Genomic DNA, 24,094 nt, shown 5'->3' on the forward strand with positions numbered 1-24,094 from the left:
ATTTTTTGTACCCCAAGCCAAAGGGCTGCAATTTTACTTGGCAGCAAGATTTTATATCTAATCACAGTCCTGAGTATTCTAATCCTGCTATCCTTTTATTCCTATGGCTTCCCTGGGTTATAGACCTCATAGTGATAATGCACTCAGAATTTGCCCCTTCCCCAGGGTCTCAAGGCTCTGCAGAAACAGTCGGCCCTCTGTATCTGTGGCTGCGGAACTCATGGGTACAGTGGGATGACTATGCTGTACCATTTTATATAAGGGACTTGAGTATCCTCGGATTTTGGTGTCCATGTCATGGTAGGGGGAGTGTTGGGGGGGTGGCCTGGAACCAATACCAGGGGATACCAATGGATGAATGTATATAGAACCTCTTAAATCAGCTACATGTTTCATGTCACTCTGGTCCAACTTGTTTCAGCTGAAGCATCATCTTTCAATTTTTCTAATCTAGCACCAAGTCCTACACATTTTTATCCAGGATAAGAGCAAATCAACACATTTACTTAAAGGGTTCTAAACGACTTGCCTTCATTTTCTCCAATGCTCCTTCTCACACATTACACTCCAGCTAACCTTCCGCTTGGCTCACTGCCTCACTCACATCCCTCCTGTCTTCACCCAATTCTCCCCTCCTCAGTGGGCAATTCCCCAGCCAAACTATTTAAAAGTGCAACCTAGAGCCCTTCCTAGGCATTCACTGTCCCTTATTCTACTTAATTTTTCTCTACAGCACTTACTATCTGACATATTATATTTTTACTTGTTTATTATGTCTTTCTTCCTCTAGAATGTAATTTCCACTACAATAAGGGCTTTTGCTCTATTTTTCTTCTTTTTCACTTACATAGTCACAGCACAAAGAACTGTCCTGGGCCCATAATACACTGGTCACAGGTAAAGGTGTAAAATTAATAAAACATGATTTGCATAAGGAGTTAATTTGAGGAATCAATACCAGAAGAACTCATATTTTCAAAAAAGCATTTATTTTCAATTCAAATTTTAAGAGTCACTTCAATTGATTTTATAGGAGACTTTGTTTTATGTAAGTGATGCTTACCTGATTATATTTACTTTGTGATTCTTGGGTGCTTTTCTTTTCAGGTTTAGGCATTAAAGAACCCTTGGGACATATAGATTTTTTTCCAAATGGAGGAAAAAGGCAACCTGGCTGTCCTAAATCCATTTTTTCAGGTATAACAATAGCATTTTAGAATAAATTGCATATGATTCAAAATAATGAAAGCAAATCAATTTATTTTTCCCCTCTTAACCTGTGGAGAAGATTTTGATCATCATTGCCCATGATTCAAGAGAGCTATTGGTGGAAAATGGTTTAATTTGATCTTTCTTAGTTCATAAAGGTTACCGGTAGATATCCCATTTGGTTATGGGTGAAACTTATTACATTATAGTTTCAGCAGTTTTAGTTTGTTTTAAACATTAGGAGAAGTTATAAGTCAATATAGCATATACCATACAGCACAAGTTTGGTTTCAGGATTTAATCTTTACCATTACCATAGTATTGTACAAACACAGATTTATGAACTCTTTCACTTGGTTACTTTGTACATAAACAGCTGTGCAACTGCCCCAGGCGTGGAATTTGGCTCCCTTTCCCATAGCGAGAAATGTTCTGAGGTCTACAGTCAACCAGTCAAATAATACATCATTAAAGGCCACTGCAACTAGAGGTTTGGTCCAAGGGACAAGTATATGAGAAATTCTGAAAGGAAAGAGACACAATAAAGTTTTAATATCACCTGGTTTCATAGTCATCTCTGACACTGAGTAGAAATGTTAGGGGTGGGGGTTAGAAGGGAGAGATGTGTACAGTAGTTATTAACTATGGTAGCACTGTGTGTGTCAAATTTGTTGGAATATTGAAATTAAACATTTTTGCTGCGTTAATGATTACTTTAGAAAAATTTCTTATACATCTCACGTAAAAGGCATAGTATATTTAAGTTTTCAGTGGTACCATTTGTTTAGTTGCCTGAGATAAAACCGCATTATAGTCAACACTTTGATATTCATAAAGTGCACAGCTTTAGGTAAAATTTAATCTTTTATTTTTTTCTAATTTACTTGAAGTTGGCCTAATACATCTATTGCTTGATTTTTAACACTTAAGGACTTGAATTTATTAAATGTGACCACCAGAGAGCAGTTTACTTGTTCATGGCAGCTTTGGAAACAGGCTGCAATTTTATTTCATTTCCTTGTTATTCATACAAACATTACAAGACTGGTTTGTGCGTGGATTGTGACAACTTTAAGGAAAAATCATGTCCTAAACTAGGTAAGAGAGATTGTTATAATTACTAAATTCTTTATGGAAAATGAATAAAATAAGTGTGTTAGTATTTTCTGCTGGGAGCTTTCATATTTTCTTGTGAATATATTAATATTTTATGGAATTTTTTCTATGGAACAGAGAAAATCATTTCCTACTAAATATTTTTCAGATACTTAGTGAGAGTAACTTGATCAGCTGCCTTTCTGTGTTCAGCGTGCTGGGCACATTTGGTGGTCTCATGATGATCCTTGCTCTGGAAATAAAAAAAGGATCTCACTATTTGTCATCCATCTATATTTCCGCTAAAGAAAGAGACTTGTGCATTCTTAGCGGTACTGAGGTTTTTTTTGTTTTATAGGAGGTTTTAGGAGCAAGTGAAGAGGTGTAGACCATGGTTAGTTTTTCATTTGCTATTAGTAAGTAGACATGAATCATAGGTGGTTCACACCTTCTAAATCAATAAACTTGGTAAGAGCAGTTAAGTATTGCAACTTTTGACAACTAAAGCCTGCCGGTGGGAAATTATAGAGAAAAAAGAACCCACATAAAACTAGAATGTTAGAGTTGGAATGAATTTCAGAGGCTGTTTATTCAGGGTTTGCCAGAGACAATACCAGACCCCAAGCATGTCATGAGCATGTAAACATCTGATCAGCATCATGACAGGCTCTGCCAGAAATGTTTCCAAAACCAAAGAGCCTCCATGAAATGGGTAGCAATTACAAAGTCTGTATTAAATAGCCTCCCGCAGTTTTCTTTCACAGGAGGTTTATAGGAACATACATAGAGAATTGCAAGGAGAGGTAGGCAGTATGCAGGCTTTGCCAGACTTATTTCCTCATAGACCCCTTCTGTCCACAAAATACCTAATGGGGATTAGTTTTCTTCAGACCTCATGCTGGGGATTTTTTTTTTCGGTCCTGTTGCTTTTTTATAAAAGAGAAAATTGTGACCCAGTGTGAACATATGGATTGCTTAAGGGCACAAGTGAGAACTTCTGAATTTCCAATGCAGTATTCTTTCTCTACATTCAGTTCTCGAATTTGGAGGTAGCAATGTGGAAATAGACACACATATGAAGTAGGAAGCATCTTAAAAATAACTGTTTGTATAATACAAATTCTATATGTACAAATAATGTTTGTATCTGAAATATATATATATTATACACACACTATATAATGTATATGGATGCTATCTCTACTATTATATTGTATCTATAATATACACATATACATATTGTATCTGTATGAATGTATATATAGGAGAATTGGGTGTTGTGCTCATGGAGCTAAATTTTATGCTCAAGTTTTATCCAATCAATTTATTCTCCTGCATTTATCAAAAAATAATCTCAAGTAAAATTCTGAATTTATAATATAATAGTAAAACCTTCTACAAATGGACTTTAACAATATGGAGTATGCTAAGTAAGTTCTGATAAGATTTCCATGGAATAGATTTATTTGTAAATCTTGACTTTACAAGTTGTAATTAAAATACATCAAATTTGAAATTATTTGAAAATGATTTTTCAGTTAAAAAATCCACAAATTAAAATTATTATAATACACTGATCCTTTAGTTCTTTTAGTGATTTTATATTTCTGTATGCTATTTGAAGTCCAACTACTAATGTTCTATTTCTCAAATCTTAGGTTATCAAACTGAGCTATGGAAAGATGATTTAAAAGAAAGAATAGAAAACAGATCTCTCAGGACGACTGTGTTTTTGGATACTACTGACACAAATCCTTTCTGTAGTAAGTTAACATTTTGAACAAATAACCAATGATTAGTTTTATATACTAATTTATATTTTTATCCAAAATCCAAATTTCATCTTGCACTTTCAAGGAACTTTAAAGTTTGTTACAGCCAGTTGTATAAATTCAAATAAGAACTTGATTTTTAAATAAAATAAGTGTATGCTTTGGGTAATATTTTTCCAAAAACACAAACAAGGTCTTTGGTCCCCCGCCCAATTTGCATGATTATCTTTCCCACATTTAGAGTTGTGTCAGCATGAAAGGATACAGAGTTTAAGACATCTATCTATATTATTACTATGCTTTCAGAGCTGAAACTAAATTGTATAAATACAAAAATGTGCAAGTATATAATATTCCTAATGTATTTAGACAAGAGGAGAAAATTTGAAGAACAGGAGAGAATATCTTAGAAATGTTTTAATAGATTTATGAGGAGCTATTAAAAAAGTAAAATTATTCTGTTTAGAGATGGAAACCTTGAAGAGGTTTATAAATAAAAGTAAATCCTATAAATGAGGAATATTGTGAAATAAGTTTCCAGTCACTGCCATTGATCTTAGTTACTGGGGAATAAATATTTAAAATAGATTCTTATATTTTAAAATATTTTAGGTCATTTATTGTTAATGTTTTACAATCAGAGTTGCTTCAGTTTTGAGATATTTTTTAAACATTTTTTAAATTGAAGTATAATCAGTTACAATGTGTCAATTTCTGGTGTACAGCACAATGTCCCTGTCATGTATATACATGTATATGCATATATACTTATATATGCATATAAATGTCCTGTCATTTAGAAATGGACCCATCCATTTTTAAAATTAATTTTTTTATTGAATTAAATTTATTGTGATGCTTTACTGAGGTTTTAATTTTTGTTGACCTAACGGCTTATGATATTGCATTGCTTTTCTGTATATCCTCTCTGGTGAAATGGGTGTTTGTGTCTTTTACTCATTTTCCAATTGGATTTTTTAAACTGTTGACTTTTGAGGGTTTTTCATATGCTTTTGTAGTAGTCCTTGTTTCCTTGCTGAAGATTTGGTTTATCATATTTACCTTAGATGTGCTATTGATAAGGAAAAAATGTTTAATTGACCTAAATTCTGATATTTTTTTGGCTTGTAGACCAGCTGGTATTTACTATTTATTTGACCAGCACTTCACCATACACATGACTGTATGGGAGGCTTTTTCATTCCTCATTTTCAAGGCTAGGTAAAAATTAACAAGAGGTAAAATATATTACTTATGTGCTAAATGAGTGCCTGTCAATATTATTTGCAGATATAATGTGTGCCTATATTATATAAATATAAATTTACATGCATATCTGCAGCAAAACAAAAGTTTAAAAATAACATGAATTGCAGCCTATATTTTTGTTTTGTAGCCTATTACTTTGTCCTCAGTATAATTGTTCTGGATAAAACTATGAAGGATGGCTATGTTACATTTAAATTATTAAATCAGCTTGGAATGGTCGAAGAGCCAAGGCTCTATGAGTAAGTATAATTTAGTATGTTTTCTTGAGCATTCACTTTGGAAGATAATACAAATAGTGTAAATTTTCAATGCAGTGAGGCTTAAATCATTAAATATTAAAGGGATGTCTGGTGTCATCTTCTAATTCATTAATTCTATGGAGGAAGACTCTGAATATGAAAGAATACATAACTTGTTTATGTTATACATCTAGCTACTACAAGAGTTAGAAGAGAAGAAACTTTCTATTTCTTCTTTTAACTCTTATTCCAGTGTTCTTCCCCTTAAACCACCTTGTCTTTTAATTTTCTCTAGTTTTCAGGCAATGTCATGTTTACAGTGATGTGAATAAATGTCTAGTGACTTCTGTCAATAGCATGGTCTAATTTCAGTATTTCAATTCCAGCCACAAATCTCTCAAATAATAGGAGAGGGTTTTGTTTTTTCCTTAATAATCTATTTAACTTTTTATTTATACATCTGTAGGTACATATACATGTTTTTAAAGCTTTCTAATCATCTAAAGGAATGTTCTCAGTTTGAGTCTGTTGAATGTACATTTGTGTGCTTAGTAAATTCTCAAACTAGGGTATTCATTTTCTCTTAAAGAAAACTATGATATAAAGGTGCATATTAATATTAAAATTGTGCTTTCCAATCTGCTGTACTAAACTTCTAGAAATTCATTAAATAATGTGACTGTTTTCAAAAGACTCTCAGGTACCACACACGTTAAGTGATGAAACATAAACTTTGTTTTACTGTGATTGGACTTAAAACAATTTGATTCTGATTTTGGTTACTGATGACATCACTAGAATTTCAGGAGGAACAGTTGGTATATTGAACATTTACTGTTGTCAAAGTTTAGGTAGTTACAGTACCTGAACTGACTAAATCAAATGTGTGCTATACCTTGGACTTGAGTATATTGTGCCATTCAGATTTATTCAATCATTGACAGTGAACCACTGGCACATTACTATCACAGACAATGACATGATGTATTTAATTTTACAGTATTATTATAAACCTTTAATTAAAATCTAAAATAACATTAAAATCTAAAAAATATTTATAGCTCATAATACATGAAGTCTGTTTTGTAGTTAAATCTTTAAAACCTTGGAATCCACAAAGAAAATAATAAAAAAAACTATATGTATATGGGGTTATGTAGCCCAGTGGTAGAGCATGTGCTTAGCATCCACAAGGTCTAGAGTTCAATCCCCAATGCCTCCATTAATAAATGAATGAATGAATGAATGAATGAATGAATAAATAAATAAATAACAAAAGTATCTGGTGTCACCTTGTTTAAAAAAAGTATGTGATGGCAAACTATTGAGAACCTCTGTACTGAAGTAACATAAAAACTATTTTATTGTGGAGTATCATGGTCATCCTGGGAAGTAATATTCTGGGTTATAAGTCAGGCAACATTTATATAAACATATTTCTAATACTAGATTCTATAGATTTAATTTTCTTAAAAATAACAAAGGCATTGCAGATAATTTAATAATGGATAGAGCTGGTAATGAGTGAGCAGAAATTATTCTTATTTTTTTCACCTTTGTCAACTTCCCTTCAGTCAAAGAAGATAAAATAAATCAAACCAGGATTTAAATCCAAAATCTTCACTTATATCAAGGCTTATCTTATATTGAGAGAAGGCTTTAAGTTCTTTCCACCTAATTTTAAGCACTGATAGCATATTATAATAATTAATAATATCATTCCATAATAGTTTATTGCCTAAAATTTATATATATTATATATGCCAATGCACAAATATATGTGTGATTCATTATTTATTCTTACCAGACATATGCTTTGTTAGCTTCTGAATCCACTTATTCAACAAATGTTATTTAGCACCAGCCAAAAGTATTCAGCATTTCATTAAATAATGGGGATCAAAACTGAAATAGCAATGCTACTGTTCTCAAGGAGGTCACAGAACACTGGAGGAGACTAATGCATAATTAACAGCACTGAGTAATAAATTTCATAGTAGCAGAACACTTATTTGCAGTAGGAGTACAATGGAAGAAGCAAGGAAGCATTTGAAAGGGAGATATTGCAGTCAGGAAACAGGGAGGGTGCTTTAAGAGGCATGGAGAGAGGAAAGTGCCCAAGTTCTGTAATAGTGCACAGACTGCAAACCTGGAGTAGTTGTTTCAAACTTGTTCAGAAGGCAGAAAGTTGAGTCTTGATTTCCTTTACAAAACATCATGTTCTATGCAGAACACTATGAAATACTGATGCATTTTATTCAAACACTTGATTAGTGCATTTCTTATGAAGACATATAAAATATGAAACCCACACACATGGTAAATCAGTCCATTGATTTACCCATGGTAAATCTGAGTCTGGCCAATGGCTTTATTGTTTTTCTATTCAAGGTTTGCAGATACTAACTATTATATATAAAATAAACAATAAGTTTATACTGTATAGCACAGGGAACTACATTCAGTAATATATAGTAACATATAATGAAAAATAATATGAAAACTAATATATGTATGTATATGTATGACTGAATTATTATGCTGTACACCAGAAACTGACACAACATTGTAAGCTGGCTATACTTCAATAAAAAAAAGGAAAAAAATAATTATTTGCTAATAAATTTAGTCATGCTTTGGGATTTTAACTATTTTAGATGCTAGGGAAGTCAAGAGACTTTCAAATGATCTTCATTTTCCTTTTCAAAATGAAAATATGAATATTTGCTTGCGGTAGAAAATGTATTGTATTATATAGTGGAAAATGAGAAACATCTATAATTACATCATCGAGGGATATTCACATTTATCATTTGATTTTTAGCCATTCCTCTTCCTCCTCCTCCTTCCCTTCCACCTCTATCTCCTCCTTTTCATCCTCTTTCTTCTTCTTGTACATGCTCCTATGCATGCACACATCATTTTCTGTTTATCAAAAGTGGTGTATTTTGGCAAATGTTCTGCATTCTGATTTTTATACTGAATGCTATAGTGTTATCATTTTCTATGTCACTAAAAACCACTTACATATCCTAATATGATGCCAAATATATTGATATGCCAATATAGGATTTTAAACAGAAGGTGTCAGTATTGTATATTCAGGTTAGAATGACTCCCCACATGGATGAGTAATGAGGATATTAGTGTGGAACAAGTCCAGAAAGGTGGCCTTTGTAATAATTTACATGAAAGTTAACAGGGGCCTGGATCAAGTGGAAGTGGGTTTTTGGAATTTAGAATAGATTTGTTTTTATGATAATTAAACACGTGAAAGTGAAGAGGAAAAAAACAATTTGGAGTGACTTTGAGTTTGGTGACTATTTAAATTATGATGCCATTCACTGAGCTAGGAGATATGGAGAGGAGTCACTTTGATCATTCAATAAAATTTCTTGAACTGTACTAGAAAGTAAGGACAACATTTAAGACATATTAGACTTCTGTCCTTACATAATTTTAGTCTAGTGAGCAGAAAAGCTTTACAAATACATAATACAAATAAACTGATGACGTTCATCATTCCTGCACTCAAACAATTTTTAATGAGTATCTACATTGAGCTAGGCACTGTGGTAAGTGCTTAATATACTGTAATGAGAAAAACGGACATGGTCCTACCCTCATTAATCTGACAGTCTCATGAAGGATATAAAAGTAATCAAACAATTATAAAAACAAATAAATAAAATATGTCTGTGAAAAATGTCTTGAGGTAAATTATGGTATGTATGGGAACATAAAATAGGGGATGAGATATGGTTAGTGGGGTCACTAAAACTTTCTCTAAGGGCTTTTTAGATTACCTGAGACCAGAATGAGGTGCAGGAATTAGTCTGCTCTGCTGCATTCCAGGCAGAGGAGCTAACAAAGGCACAACTCTAGAAGCAGGAGGTAACATAGCCCATTTCAGGAACTGAAGGAAGTTTATTATGTCAAGGATAGAGGCAGGGAAAGAAAGAGAATGAGAGAGGTAGAGAGCACCTAGATTTTGTAGGAATTAGAACTTGTAGGACATGTTCCAGGATTTTTATTTTATTCACTGGGCAAATAAAAACCAATAAAATGTTTTACTTGGGGCAGTCTGGTTGGGGCCAGGTTTGGATTTTTATTTTGGAAAGGCCATTTGACCACAGTGGATGGGAGAGGGAAAAGACAGGATGCTATTACAAGAATAAAGGCAAGGAACGATGGTACCCTGAGATAAAGCGTGTGCAGTGGAGATAAATGAGGATGATTTCAAAGAAGATTCAGAATATTTCATGGATAAAGTTAGTAGGCATATAGCCTAGATTAGCTGTAGGGGTTAAAAGAGAAGATGATTTCAAGAGTGAAGCCTAGTTGTGTGGCTTGGTCAGTAAGTGGTGGTGCATTTTAAATGAAAAGGAAATTCTAAGCTTTAAGTTTTTTTGGTGAGAGGTGGGTATTGGGAAAGATGTCATTAAGTTTGAGCATACTGAGCTTTAGGCATTCTTGAAATACCCAAGTAGACATGGTGAATATCAGTGTATATATGTGTCTGGATTTCAGCAGACTGGGCTCAGCTGGAGGCAGAGACTTGATGGTCAGAAGCAAAACAGTTGGTATTTGGAACCAATGGATTAGATGTGAATTTGTAGGGGAAGACCACACTTTTCCTTCTGAATATGTTGACTTTGAAGTGTCTCTGAGAAATCTAGATAAGATCTTGTACAGAAATTAGAGATATGACCAATGACATGATATTCTGTGAGAGAGGAGGTAGTGATTCTGCCAGGAGGGAGCAGGGGTGGGTTTTGAGGGGGGTGATAACAATCTTTTTTGGGCCTAGCTGCTGTCAAGAATCAAAAGGAGAAGAGAACAGGGACAAATATAAGATGGCACAAGTGCTGGGTGTCTCCCTGGTTGCTTTTCAGCTATTCTATGTGTGACTGTTACCTTTGTGCAATAAGTCATTGTTACCTCAAAGGACAAAATTATTTCAGCAGATTTTTTAAAAATTTCCTTTCCTCTTCCTTTCCTTTCCCTTCCTTCCATTCTCTTTTCTCTTCTGTCCTTCCTTCTTGTCCCCCACTTTCCCTCCCATCCTTCCTCCTTCCCTTTCTTTTCTCCTCCTTTTCCTTATCATCTTTCTTCACCTACTTATTTTCCTTTGTTGTTTCCTTTGGAGTCAAGCAGACCCATGATGTGATGAAGTGCACAGAACAACAAAAGGTTATTAGTTGAGGACCCAGTCTATTCAAAGAATGGTGATAGTTGTTCAGGGGTCTAAAAAAAGAGGCAAAATATGACTTCACTAATCTTACACAAATATACAGTCTACACACCTCGTTGGAAAGACAAGATGTCCCACTTTTTTCCAAAAAAGTTTTCCCAAAATATTTGAGTGTGGATATACATATATTATCACTATTATTTTGTTTTAAACTACTGTTTAAATTATTTTAATAAATACTTTAACAAATACTTTATTGTTGGCCTTTTTTCTATAATATTGGTCTATCTTGCATTGATAAGATTATATTGATTTTAAAGTTGTATTATACTTCAAATTACAAATAAGCTTAGTATATCAAATTTTCTGTTTAGGAAGAACAAGTCATTTTATAAACTTCAGGAATTCAAGATTCTTGCTCAATTTTTAAATGATGTTGTAAATATTTCAAGCATTGGTTTGACTTATTTTCAAAGCTCAAATCAGCAATGTTCCACATGCAAATACACTATTCAGCGTCTCATGTTAACATCACTGACACATCCAGAAAGGTAAGAAAACTAAATTTTTATTTTGATGTTATCTTCTAAACTTGAAAATATTGCTTTGCTAAGGAATGTTTTAAAAGTTCATATACTTAAATATCTGTTCATGGTGTATTTTAGATTATATTTTACATAAATACTAGAATATCTAAAAGGTATAAATTTTCTTTTGGCTTAGATGAAATTTATTTTGGAATCACATTACCCAAGCAAAGAAAAAAAGTGTACAATCATTTCCTGATGCACAATAAAAATGAAAAAAGATAAATGTCTGCCTTAGAACCTTATCAATCATTTCAATGCGTTTGTGGATTGCTCGAAATCTCTCTTTGATTGACTGCAACACTTCCTCTTTACTTCTCTTGATATTCCTGTATTTATATATTTGATTTCCCAATTACTTTTCTGTGAATGTTGAACATATGTAAATGAGAATTTTTGGAGAATAAAAATAATAAAAATAGTAAATGATAAGAATATGCATTTAGATAAGGTCTACATCACCAGAGGAGAGCTGGGAAGATTCTTTGAAGTAAAAGTTATTTGCTAAATTTTTGATATGAATATATTTAGTCATTTAAAAGTCAATGAGTAAATTGTCATTATAATGGGAAAAATAAACAGGCAATTTTACTATCTCTTGCCTTTGACTGTAACACTTACAAAAATGACAAAATACATGGACATTTTCAGTTAGGAATACCAGCAACACCCTTTCCTGCCAAAGTATATCAGACAGAGGAAGAGAAAGGTTGGGGAGGGGTCATGTTTGAAGGATTAGAACTGCAGGATTATTATTAATCTACAACTTATTTCTGTATCTATTATCTGAATAATGCAAAATCTTAACTATAAGAATGGAAACTATATTTGCAGTCCCCCAAAGCTAGATTTTAAAGAGGTCAAGATTGTTGCACCATCAGATTTCTCTAGTCTCCTCCATTAATACCTCTCTGAGCATCAGGATGGTAGATATGAATAAAGACATCTAGTTGTAGTTTTATATCCTGTTTCTGGCATTTAAATGTAAAGGATTTATACTGTCCTGAAATAAAGGCTTCTTCCTATCTATCATATGGAAAGAGAAAGAAAAGAGTTTCCTCCTCAGTCTAGAAGAAACGTATGTTGTAAGTCTTGGCCAGACACCAGATACTTAACCAGACTCTTTGTGCATAAAACAGTACATAAGCTCACTATGAGAAAGAGAAATTTAGTTCCATACATATGGACAGTAAAAGGAACCAAGGATGATGTCTATATGGGCAAATGCCAGAGCTAGATATTCATGTCTCATTGTTCAAGCAGAGGTGAACAGGAAAACAACAACAACAAAATGGTGCCTAATTTAGCATCAGCAACATAAGAAAAAAGGCTCCAACAATCAATTAGATTTAGAAATAAGGCTGGCTTTTAAAAAGATTTATTACAGGAAATAGAAGGAAATCACACAAAGCTTTGGTTGGTTTTCTCAATAATATGTAAGAAAGAAGTTATCCATGAAGGAATACATGAAGAGCAAGGTGATGAAACAAGTAACTGTGGTTAAATTTAAGGGAAACTGACAGAGTTAAGAAACTAAAGTCAACATGAAATTTAAATCAACATTATAAAAAAAAAGAAAGAGTAGAATTGATCAATAATGTAGAAAATTCACTTTTAATAACCTACAGAATAAGGTAGTATAAATAATAGAGGAGATTGGGGAATTCTGGGGAAATGATCAAAATACAAAAAATGTAATTTCTTAGTGTTGCTGAAGAGGTGACACAACAGAATTACAGATATGATGAAAGAAAACTCTCCTCAACTGAAAATTAGATACAGATTTCATATTGATAGAATGAACTAGAACCAGCAAACTAAAAGAGACCAAAATTTAGACCCACTTATATATATTATTTTTAAAATTCAGTGATAAGGATGGAATTCTGCAATTATTGAAATAAATCTTCATGGAATGGAAGATTTACTGTTGTAGCAATGGCAATTCTTATTAAACACACTTACAAGTTTAACATGATTCCAATCAAAATCTAAATAAGAGATGAATAGCTCTTCCTAATTAACTTAGAATAACAAATTATTGATGTGAGCCAAGAAAATTTGAATAATGAGAGTAATATTTATAACTTTAACTGTGAAACAGTAAAGCAAATTCCAAAGCAGCAATAATTTTAATAGTATAATATTGGAAGAAGAATATAGATATATTTAAGGGAGTAAAAAGAAAACTCTAAAACATAATTCTGTAGATGATGTGAGTAACCTTTCAAATAATGACACAAGAATAAATGATTGACAACTGAAACAGAGTTTGATACCTTAATTATGACATATACGAAATTAGTTATAGATATTATAATATATTAAATGTAAAATGGTAAACAGAAAACACAGGCAATTATTTATGTTTGCAAAATAATGAAAGGCAAGATGAAAAACAAATGGAAAATGTTAATCAATTTGCCTCTATGCAAATTAAAAAAATAAAATCCGTGTGTCACAAACATTATTAACAAAAATAAAATAAGAAAACTTTTGATATATATGAGATATAGAATGGCTTTAAATTTATTATATATTAATATTTCTTACAAAATATAAAGATAAAATCTAGCTGAAACATGGAGAAACATCTTTGTACTTGCTTAAGCCAGAAGACCTGGGTTCATCATAGACTAGTCTTTTTCTCACACACTCCCCATCCAATCATAGGAACTTTTGCCCTACCTTCTAAACATACATGGAATTTAACTACAGTCTTAATAAAAGCCAAAGTCTTCATAATGGTTCATGCAATCCCACTTGACTTGGGATGGGATCAAATTAATCCAACGTTTATAGATTGAGAGTGGGGTAAAGAACGATGAGGGTAATATTATCCGAAAGGGGATAGATGCTTGGTGGCAAACATAACAGGCCATTACAAAGAGACTAAAAATATTTTGAAAAGTCAGGCAAAACATTAATTAGACATAGATTGTCTGGATTGTAATATATTCTACTGAAGTTAAATATTTATTTAACTAAAAAAATATTCAATATAACTCTAACCTGCTGATGCAATTAATGGTGAATGACAGCAATAAATGAATGTCTAAGCTGGAACACTCAAATTCAGATCTTTCAAGATCTGGATACTTAAAATTATTTGCAAGTAAGTTAGGTTTTTTTTAATAGTTGTGTTTGTTGTTCTACGGCTGTAATGTAATATTTTGTCTGATAAGACAATATGAGGTGGAACATAAAGGTAACTTCTTAAATAATTTACTCCAATATCATGGACACATTGTGCATAAATTTAGACATTTGTCCTTTTTCAAATAAACTTTAAATCTATTTTGTAGCTTTGGCCTCTATGCCTTACTTACTTCATATTAAAAAATTGCATTTAGTATTGCATTTCATTAAATAATTTCAAGATTTTTTTGAAAATATTATACATGAAACTTAGATTTAATGAGGGTAAGTATTTGCTTAAGAATAGCCGAAGAATCATCTTCAGTTTAGAAAGCTACCTCAGAAAACCAATTTACAGTATACTATTTGTGCCGAAGTCTTTAACATTTCACTTTTCTCTTTTAAACTGCCTGGTTAAAAGTCCAAGGGTGGTTTGCTCAAGCAACAGACTGACCAAGCCAATAATTATATGAGACTCACTGGTCTGTTTTGCTCAAATGATCAGTAAAATGCTTTATTCCCAATAATTCTGTGAAACTATGTCTCATTCTCCAACCGTATAAACACTCCCACCTTATTGTAAAAATTTCATTCCTTAATACTTTATAAACTTCTTATCCAACTCTTTACTCACTTCTACTATACTTCTCACTAAAATGCAGTGATGGAATCCTCACCTGTCAGAGTTGTTGGGGATATTGAAAGACTCTGAACAGAGTTAAGAACTTTAGAAAAAGAAACCTGCATTGATTGCAAATTTATCTCATTAAGTGGAATTTATCTTCTGAGTTATTTGCCCTAAACTCAATTTAACCTTCTTTAGGGAACCAGCATGTAAGAAAGGGGAATTTTAGTTTTTTTCCAAGGTGCATGTTTTGGATGATATACATGATTTAAAGGGAATTTAATTATCTACCAAGGATTAATGACTGAAGATTTAGGTAATAAAGGGATATTCCAGATAAATTTGTTTTTGTTTTTGTTTTTGTCTTAATATTAGTGAACTACTTACAAGATTAATAATAATGGTTAAATTTATTTAGCATGTACTACATCCCAAATACTATTTTTACAATCGTTGCAATAACTCTATGAGTTAAGTATTTTCTTTGTTTTAATAATAAGGGAACAGAAACTCAGATTTCTCATCTGAGAAGTGTCTTTGCAATGACTTGAAGCCAAACTTTTGTTTTTTAAAATTTTGTTGTCATTTTCTTCTGTTTTTAGTTGCTGTTATTTTTACAGGAATAAACATTTTTATAAATTAATATAGTCATTTATTCCCATTGTGGGACACTTGAAAAATTTTATATGCAATCCTACAATTAAAAGATAACACTGTTAATATTTTCTCATATTTACTCATAATCACACATGCTACTGTTGAATCATGAATTTAATTATTTACATTAAATTATAAACAAGCTTTTTGTGTAGAATCATGCAGCTTATTCACCACAGTAAAAGGTTCAAGAGACACTGTTCACATGGACAATAATGTGAACACACTGGACTTGGAGCCATGCAACATCATGGACCTGGTTATAAGCAATTTTTTTCTAAGTTAATGGCTGCCAATATATTCCATCTTTTGTAGAATATTCAACTTAGTATTTCCTTTATTGTTGAGCACTTTGTTTTTCCCCAGTGTTGCTTGTCATAAACACTATCTATGCATAGACAATTATCTGCACTTTAAACAAATTCCTTGTTTTATTCATTGAACAAACATTTTCAAATCATCTGCCTCACCACATGATGTTTACACCTTGACAAGGAATGTTGGTGAGCCTACAGACAGTCATAGCTTTCTCTATTTATTTCTCCTTTTCAAGTCACTTATTATAAGGAGAAAGGAAAGATTAAAAACAGACATGTGCCCACTATTATATTTGACTCACTGTCTTCTTAATCATGCTTTACATGGACAGATGTTGTATACAACTATTCATTGGCTAATTGGAAATAGGTTAAAGTCATTGGGATATGCTACAGAGCAAAACGTAAGCATGCATGTAATTTTAATTTTCATGTAAGATCTACACAATGGTTGGACTATGAAAGTTTACTAAATTTACAAAATTTAGATGCAGTTATTTCTACTCAGGGTGAAAAACTAAAATACATTTTGTGGGTGGTTAGCAAGACTCTTAACATTTCCTGCTGGCTGGGGATGCTAACAGATGCTTGGTTGAAATATATGCTTTAAGTTTAATTACCTAGATAATTGCTGTAACTATTTAGTTGCTTTTCCTATTTAGATCTGTCCATACAGATAATGTGCAATTAATGAGAATTAGCCCTGCCAAATTATTATGAATGTGAGTTATAAAAATGTGATGCCTTATGGTACAGATTAAACTGTGTAGCTACGCAATCAGTAATTATCTGTCTATAACAAACTGTGATGGAGTCTACACAAACAGTATAGTTCTGAACATTTCCAGTGGCCTTCAAACTTAGGGCCAAGAGGAATATTCATGGTAGAGGTACCTGGATGACTTCCTGGGAAAATCTGGACTAAAAACTACTTTTTACTTCTTTACTTAACAGTAAAATGTACTTTTTATATTTTATAAAAAGTATACAGTTCTATGAGTTTTAATAAATACATCAAGTCATGTAACCACCACCATAATTAAGATATGGAACATTTCCATCAATCACAAAAACTACCATGTGCTGCCACTTTATTTTCAACCCAGGTCCCCACTCCCACTCCTGGCAACCTCTACACCTACCTTTGCCTTTTCCAGAACATTATATAAATGGAATCATATAGCATGTTGCCTTTTAAGCATGGCTTCTTTCACTTAGCTTCATACATTTAAAATTCATCCATGTTTTTACTTATATCAGTGGAATGTTATTGATGAATGGTATTTCATTGTATGGATGTACCACAGTTCCTTTATTCATTCACCAGTTGGAGGAAATGTAATTTGTTCATAGTTTTTGACATCTGTCCATGACTAAAGCCAACCTAAATATTTGCCTGCAGGCTTTTATGTGAACATGCATTTTCATTTCTCTTGGATAAATACCTAGAAGAGAGAATGCTGGGTCATATTGTATGTTTAACTTTATAAGAAACTGCCAAACTGTTTTCCAAAGTGACTGTATATTTTGCATTCCCACTAGTACTTACAGTGTTCCATTGCTCTCCTGCACCAAAAACTGCAACTTCACCAGTTTTATTGTTGTTTTTTAATTTTGCTATTCTAATAGTTGTGGAGAGGTAGTTCACTGTGCTTTTAATTTGCATTTCTCAAATGACAAATGATGTTGATGACCTCTGACATTTAACTGACAGTATTTAAATCTTTAAATTTAATGTAATTATAGATATGGTTGGGTTTCAATCTGTCATCTTTCTATTTCATTTTCTATTTGCCCTGTCTGTACTTTGTTCATATTTTTCTCATTGCCTTCTTTTTTTTAGGTGTTAGAGTAATCTTTTAATTTTAGTTTTTAATTGAATGAAAGATTCTTTAAATTCTATAGTGCTTTATAATTTTCAAAAATGTCATACACATGATTTATATAATCCCATAATAACCCTTTTCTTCCCTTACTCCTACATTGTCCCTTCCCCTTCCCTTCTCGCTACTGGTAACCACTAGTTTGTTTTCTGTATCTGTGAGTCTGCTTCTTTTTTTTCATTCACTAGTTTGTAGTTTGTTTGTTTTTTTAAGATTCTGCATATAAGTAATATCATACAGGATTGGTCTTTCTCTGCCTGACTTATTTCACTCAGCATAATTCCCTCCAAGTCCATCCATATTGCTGTAAATGGCTAATTTTCATCCTTTTTTTGGCTGAGTAGTATTCCATTCAATATATATATCTCTATATATCTCACCTCTTCTTTATCCATTAATCTATTGATGGACACTTAGGTTGCCTCCATACCTTGGCAACTGTAAATAATGCTGCTATGAACATTAGAGTGCATGTATCTTTTCCAATTAATGTTTTTTTTTCCCAGATATATACCCAGGATTGGAATTGCTCAGTCATTTGGTAGTTCTATTTTTAGTTGTATGCCTTATTTTGAATAAATTGATGAGTCTTATGATTCCATTTGATCTCTTTTGTGGGTTTATTATTTATAACTATTTGATTATTTTAGTGGTTCCTTTGGGGTTTATATTATAATCTTTATTTTATTATAGTCTACGTTCGAGTGAATTTTACCACTTCATATGTAACATGAGAACCTTAACAGTCGTATAATCCCATTTCTCTTTTGTGCTTTTGTTGGCATACATTTTACTTGTACATATGCTAAAAACTCTATAATAGTGTGTAATTTTAATTTAAAGAGATACAAGTCTATTAAAGACATAAATAATTAGGAAAAGTCTTATGTTTATCAACATAATTACCATTTCCAGTGTACTTTCTAACCCTTATGTAGATGTGTATTTTCATCTATAATTGTAATGGTATAATAGTATAATTTACCTTATGACTAAAGGAGTTCCTTTAAGATTTTTCTGTAGTGTGGGTATGATGGTTGTGAATTCTTTCAACTTTTGTGTGTGTCTGAAAATGTCTTCATGATGTCTTTATTTTGAAAGATAATTTTTCTGGGTAAAAAACTTCTAGTTTGACTTTTGTTTTCTTACTTTCAGTACTTTAAAGATGTTGCTGTACTGTCTTATATCATGCACTGATCTTAATAATAAATCTATTACTATTCTACCTTTGTTCCTATGAAGGAAATAAGCCTCTTTTCTCTGGTTTTAAGATTTTCTCCTTATCACTGATTTTAAGCAGTTTGATTATGATGTGACTTGAAAATTTTTTCATACTTCTTGTGTTTAGTGTCTGTTGGCCTTCTTGAACTTATGGGTTTATAGATTTTATCAAATTTTATCTAAATTTTTAACTTTTTTTGAAATATTTTTTTCTGTGTCCCTTCTCTCTCCTTTCCCTTTGAGGACTCTAATTTCAAGTTAATTAGGCTGCTTGAAGTAGTCACACAGTTCACTGATGCTCTGTGATTTTAAATTTCATTTTCTCCCTGAATTTTGTTCTGAATGTTTTCTGTTGCTATGTCTTCAAGTTCACTATTCTTTTCTTCTGTAATGTCTAAGCTGATATTTACCCTATCCATGGTATTTTTCATCTCAGATACTGTAGTTTTTACCTCTGGAAGTTTGATTTGAATCGTTTAATATCTCTCATTGATTTACCCTCATAAGGATCTATTTCCCTGCTTCTTTGCAATCTTGGAAATTCTTGATTAGATGACAGACGTGTACTTTATCACACTGGGAACCCATACTTCTGTATTTTTATAAATATTCTTCAGGTTTATTCTCAAGATTCTATTAAGTTACTTATAAACAGGTTGATTCTTTCAGCTCTAGCTTTCAAGGTTTTTTAGGCAGGTCTGGAGTAGTGCTAGGATTAGAGTTAATTACTCCCATTACTGAGGCAAGACCATTCCATGAGTTTTACCCAATGACCTGTGAATTATTGGTTTTTCGAATCTGGTAGACGGGATAGGCACCTTTGTCAGTGGTGGGAACCTTATTCTAAATAACTTTTTAAAGAATACTAGATGCATAGATGTGGTGATATGTTGTACAAAAGACCTAAGGAGCTTTTTCAAATAAAGAAGGATATATATATATATCTTGTAATTTTGTAAGATGTATACGAATTAAAATTAAAAACTAATTGTATCTGAATTTTAGAGTGCTTTTTAATCCTTGGATTTCTTTTATTATTTTTATTAAAGTTTGTACTTCATCAGTGTTCTGTGTTCATGTCTGCTAATTTGAGGTAAACAAAGAATTAGAAATATAATATTCAGTGTTCTTTTTTAAAATTAAAAAAATATTCTTTTTCTATGATAGTTCAACATATATCACACATTTTTCTAAATTGTAGAGTTTAACTTTATCTTGGGGAGAAGGAACTATTAATAAAATAGAATAATTGATCTCAAACTTAGAGTCCTGGTAATAGAATTAGATAGGCTTTTCACACTGTAAAAACAAAGAAAATAAACTTTTCTCATAGTTTTGATAAAATTTAACTTTGTTAGGTGTAATGAACCCACCTAAACTGTTTTGTAATGACTGCAGAAGCTTTGTAAAATGTGGAATATTTATAAAAAATATGCATTTACTATTTTGAACGTATTTCAATAGTAACAGGGTTGTGAGCTTTTATTTTATTGTGGAAAAGAAATAAAAACACACTTGCCTTAATAATGTGTTATAAATGTGTGAACAGGACTGTTACTTAATGACTGAAGTAATATATGAATAAGCCTAATGACACCCTTGTCCTACCATGACAAGTTAAAAGTGTGGTGGATCAGGGAGATCCGGCATTGAAGGCATATTCAGTGGATAAGGGCTGCAGCAGGCTAGATAAAAAGTGGACAGAAGTATATACACATTTCTTAGGGGAAGTGGTAAAATCATCCTTCCACTTGTTTCTTAATAATGGAGAAAGAATTATGTCTGATTTTTTAATTACATTCTAATCTCTGATGATTTAACAAAAAGCTACTTTTGCTAATATCTAAAAATCTTACAACACTAAGGTAATGTCATTTCACATTTATTTTTATAGTATTAAACTTAAAATTCTAAGATGCCTGTATTATTTCAAATGGAAAATACTGTAGTCTCCTGTATCAGCTTTTATAATTAAAGATGAAAATGTCTATATTTTTACTTTCCAACCCATTAGCAGACATAGGAAATTGATTTATTTAAAAATGGAATAGTTTAACCTAACAATACTGTTGAATACTTTAAAAACGTGTTCCAAGATGTCTTAATCATGCTAGAAGGAGATGGGGAGCAATGCATCTCGTGATCTAGAGCAGGGCATGTGTAAGACAAGGGTGATCTAACAGCACCTGTGCAGTTGAATTACCCTTCTTCCTTGACTAAGCTAGTATGACTGATACCAGGAAATTTCTATTTATTACTACCATTTTTTTCTTTAGCGCCATTCCTGAACTTTGACCAATCTTTGCTTTTTCTATTTGATTACTTTTTTGAAGACTTTCAAGACATTAACAGGAAGATAAATTATTAGACAAGATATCTGATTCACCACAGTGACTTGACTTCTCAGAAATCTTTAAATACTAAATATACCATCTCTCCAAGATGTAGAATACTTTAAACATTAGTATTTCCATTTTTAGCGGTGGCAAAGGATAGATTAAATAATTTCACAAAGTTTGTCTGTGTGGTTCAGCCTAACTCTTTCTTGGTGGATATCACCTTAGAAGAAGTAGGTTGGCCACTAAGAGCTGAATTTAGTTTTCAGTTATTTCAGCATCCCAAAATATTTCCCATTCAACATAAGTATTCCAGGGTAGCAGCAAGGAGAAAGGATTTTGAAATGCAGAGAATTTTTTCTTTTTCAAATATTGTGTCTATTCATTCCTATGTAGCTAGATGAGATGAAGTAGAAATGATCCTATAGGTTTGTTTCAACTCCTTGCATTTGGAGAACTAGTTAGTTATAGGCATAGTATATTCCAATATTTATGAGAAGTAAATAAACTTTGCTGTTTTATTAATAGTTATTTTTTCTCTTTCTTTTATTCTCTTTCACAGACGACCACTTTGCACCTATAATTTTGTACTTAAAGAAAGCGAAGAAATATTTCTCAGCCCAATCATATGCACACCAAATGAAATATAAAATACCTTCTTCCATCAAACGTAACAACTTGTTTGTAAATTAAAGAACTTGTAAATGGGAACAATGCAATCAGTATTTTTTTTAGAATGCATTGTTCAATCTGGAATTCAGATATTTCTACTCAAATAAATTTTTAAGAATCAAAAATATAAAATATTTAAAAATGCATATGGTAAAGCAATCTGAATATATTTTAAATAATGTTTATTTCTATTTACCTTAATTAAATGTTTCTCATTGAATGTTTCCATTAATTACTTATTATTAATAGATAATATGTCTTTAGAACAAAAGAGAAACTTATCTCTCCAAAATACTGTTTAAACAACACCATTTCCACTCAGACTACAGTAATAAAATAAATTAATATTTTTTCTAATTTGTAAATTTGTCATTTGTAGAAGTCACTTGGATTAATATAAATGTTGTAAACATAGATACACCTGTTTAGTGATCTGTTTGGCATTTTGTAATGCTTTGTAAATAAAGGCTTTATTTCTGTGGAGCACAATATCTATGGGTCTATAATCTTTAATGTCAGATCCTGGGTCTACCACTTAACTAATGATCACCTTGAGTAATTAAATTTACCTCACCATGTTTCAGTCATCTAAGCATTATTGTGAAGACTGATTCAACACTTTGACTCGTGTCTGCCCATAATGATGATAATTATAAAAATAATGGCAACTAACACTTAACATACATCATTGTATTCCTGCCACAGTTTAATACTTTATCAATTCATTTAATCCCCACAAAACCCCTGTGAGATTGGCCTTGTTATAGCCATTGATGGAGAAACTGAGACATAGAAATGTTAACTAACTTACCAAGAATCATGTACAAAATGAGAATTGAAACTTAAGAAGTCTGTCTCTTGAGTCTGTGGTTTTAACCCCTATGTTATGTGCTTCTTCAAAGTTCAAAACATGTTAATAGCTATATTTATAAATTACATATATTACATTCAAAATACAGTCATCCTTAGGTATCCTTGGGAGATTGGTTCCAGGAACCACCAAGGATACCGAAATCCACAGATGCTCACGTCCCATAGTTAGCTCTCCAGATCCATGGTTCCACATCCACGGATTCAAACAACCACAGACCACATAGTACTATAGTATTTATTTTAAAAAAATCCACATATAAGTGGACCCATGCAGTTCAAAACTCTGTTTCTCAGGGGTCAACTGTAATAATCTAAATGTCCTTGGCATTCTCCCATTTATCCTTCAGTCCAGGAATTCCTGGGCCTCAGTTTTCTCTCACTTTTGTCTAAATGCTCCCAAGGCTTGCTTTATGTGTGTTCCTAAACCAATCTGTCAACTATAGTCACAGTGTCTACATTTTGATTTCCTGCTGTATTATTTTTCTGGGGATGCCATATAAATATCACTGACAGGGTGGCTTAAACAACATAGATTTATTTTCTCACAGTCCAGGGGGCTAGAAGTCTAAGATCAAAGTGTTGGCAGGTTTGGTTTCTTCTCTCTCCTTGACTTGCAGATGGACACCTGCTTGCTGTGTCCTCACAGGGTCTTTCCTCTGTGCATGGTGTCTCTGTTGTACGTCTGCATTTCCTCTTCTTACAGGGACATCAGTCAGACTGGATTATGGCCCACCCTAATGGACTCATTTTCATTTAATCACCTCTTCAAAGACCCTGTTTCTAAATACGGTCACATTCTGAGGTACTGGGAGTTAGGGCTTTAGCATACGAATTTTGGGAGGAAACAGTTCATCTCATAATACCTTCTATCACTAGCTCCACAATGATGACTTTTGCCTAATTTAATAAGACATGTGAAGGTGAATCATGGCCATCGTTGCTGCCTACCTGGAAAATACCGATGTGTGAAGACCTTGATGTATTTGATGTGTGCTCCAGGCAGAAAT

General features: G+C 32.3%; 1 protein-coding gene across 1 annotated transcript in view; it reads left to right on the plus strand.

Annotated features, from left to right (window-relative positions):
- Nucleotides 1-22,802, plus strand: part of LIPI (lipase I) — a 36,089-nt gene extending 13,287 nt beyond the window's left edge. The window contains exons 7-12 of the mRNA XM_074369161.1: nucleotides 1,108-1,197; nucleotides 2,140-2,307; nucleotides 3,963-4,067; nucleotides 5,473-5,584; nucleotides 11,153-11,329; nucleotides 22,105-22,802. Of these exons, the coding sequence (XP_074225262.1) occupies nucleotides 1,108-1,197; nucleotides 2,140-2,307; nucleotides 3,963-4,067; nucleotides 5,473-5,584; nucleotides 11,153-11,329; nucleotides 22,105-22,192 (740 nt within the window). The 3' untranslated portion in view covers nucleotides 22,193-22,802. The remainder of the gene's footprint in view (nucleotides 1-1,107; nucleotides 1,198-2,139; nucleotides 2,308-3,962; nucleotides 4,068-5,472; nucleotides 5,585-11,152; nucleotides 11,330-22,104) is intronic.
- The last annotated feature ends 1,292 nt before the right edge of the window (nucleotides 22,803-24,094 follow it).

This window comes from Camelus bactrianus, chromosome 1 (genome assembly GCF_048773025.1).
Source record: "Camelus bactrianus isolate YW-2024 breed Bactrian camel chromosome 1, ASM4877302v1, whole genome shotgun sequence".
Lineage (NCBI taxonomy): Eukaryota > Metazoa > Chordata > Mammalia > Artiodactyla > Camelidae > Camelus > Camelus bactrianus.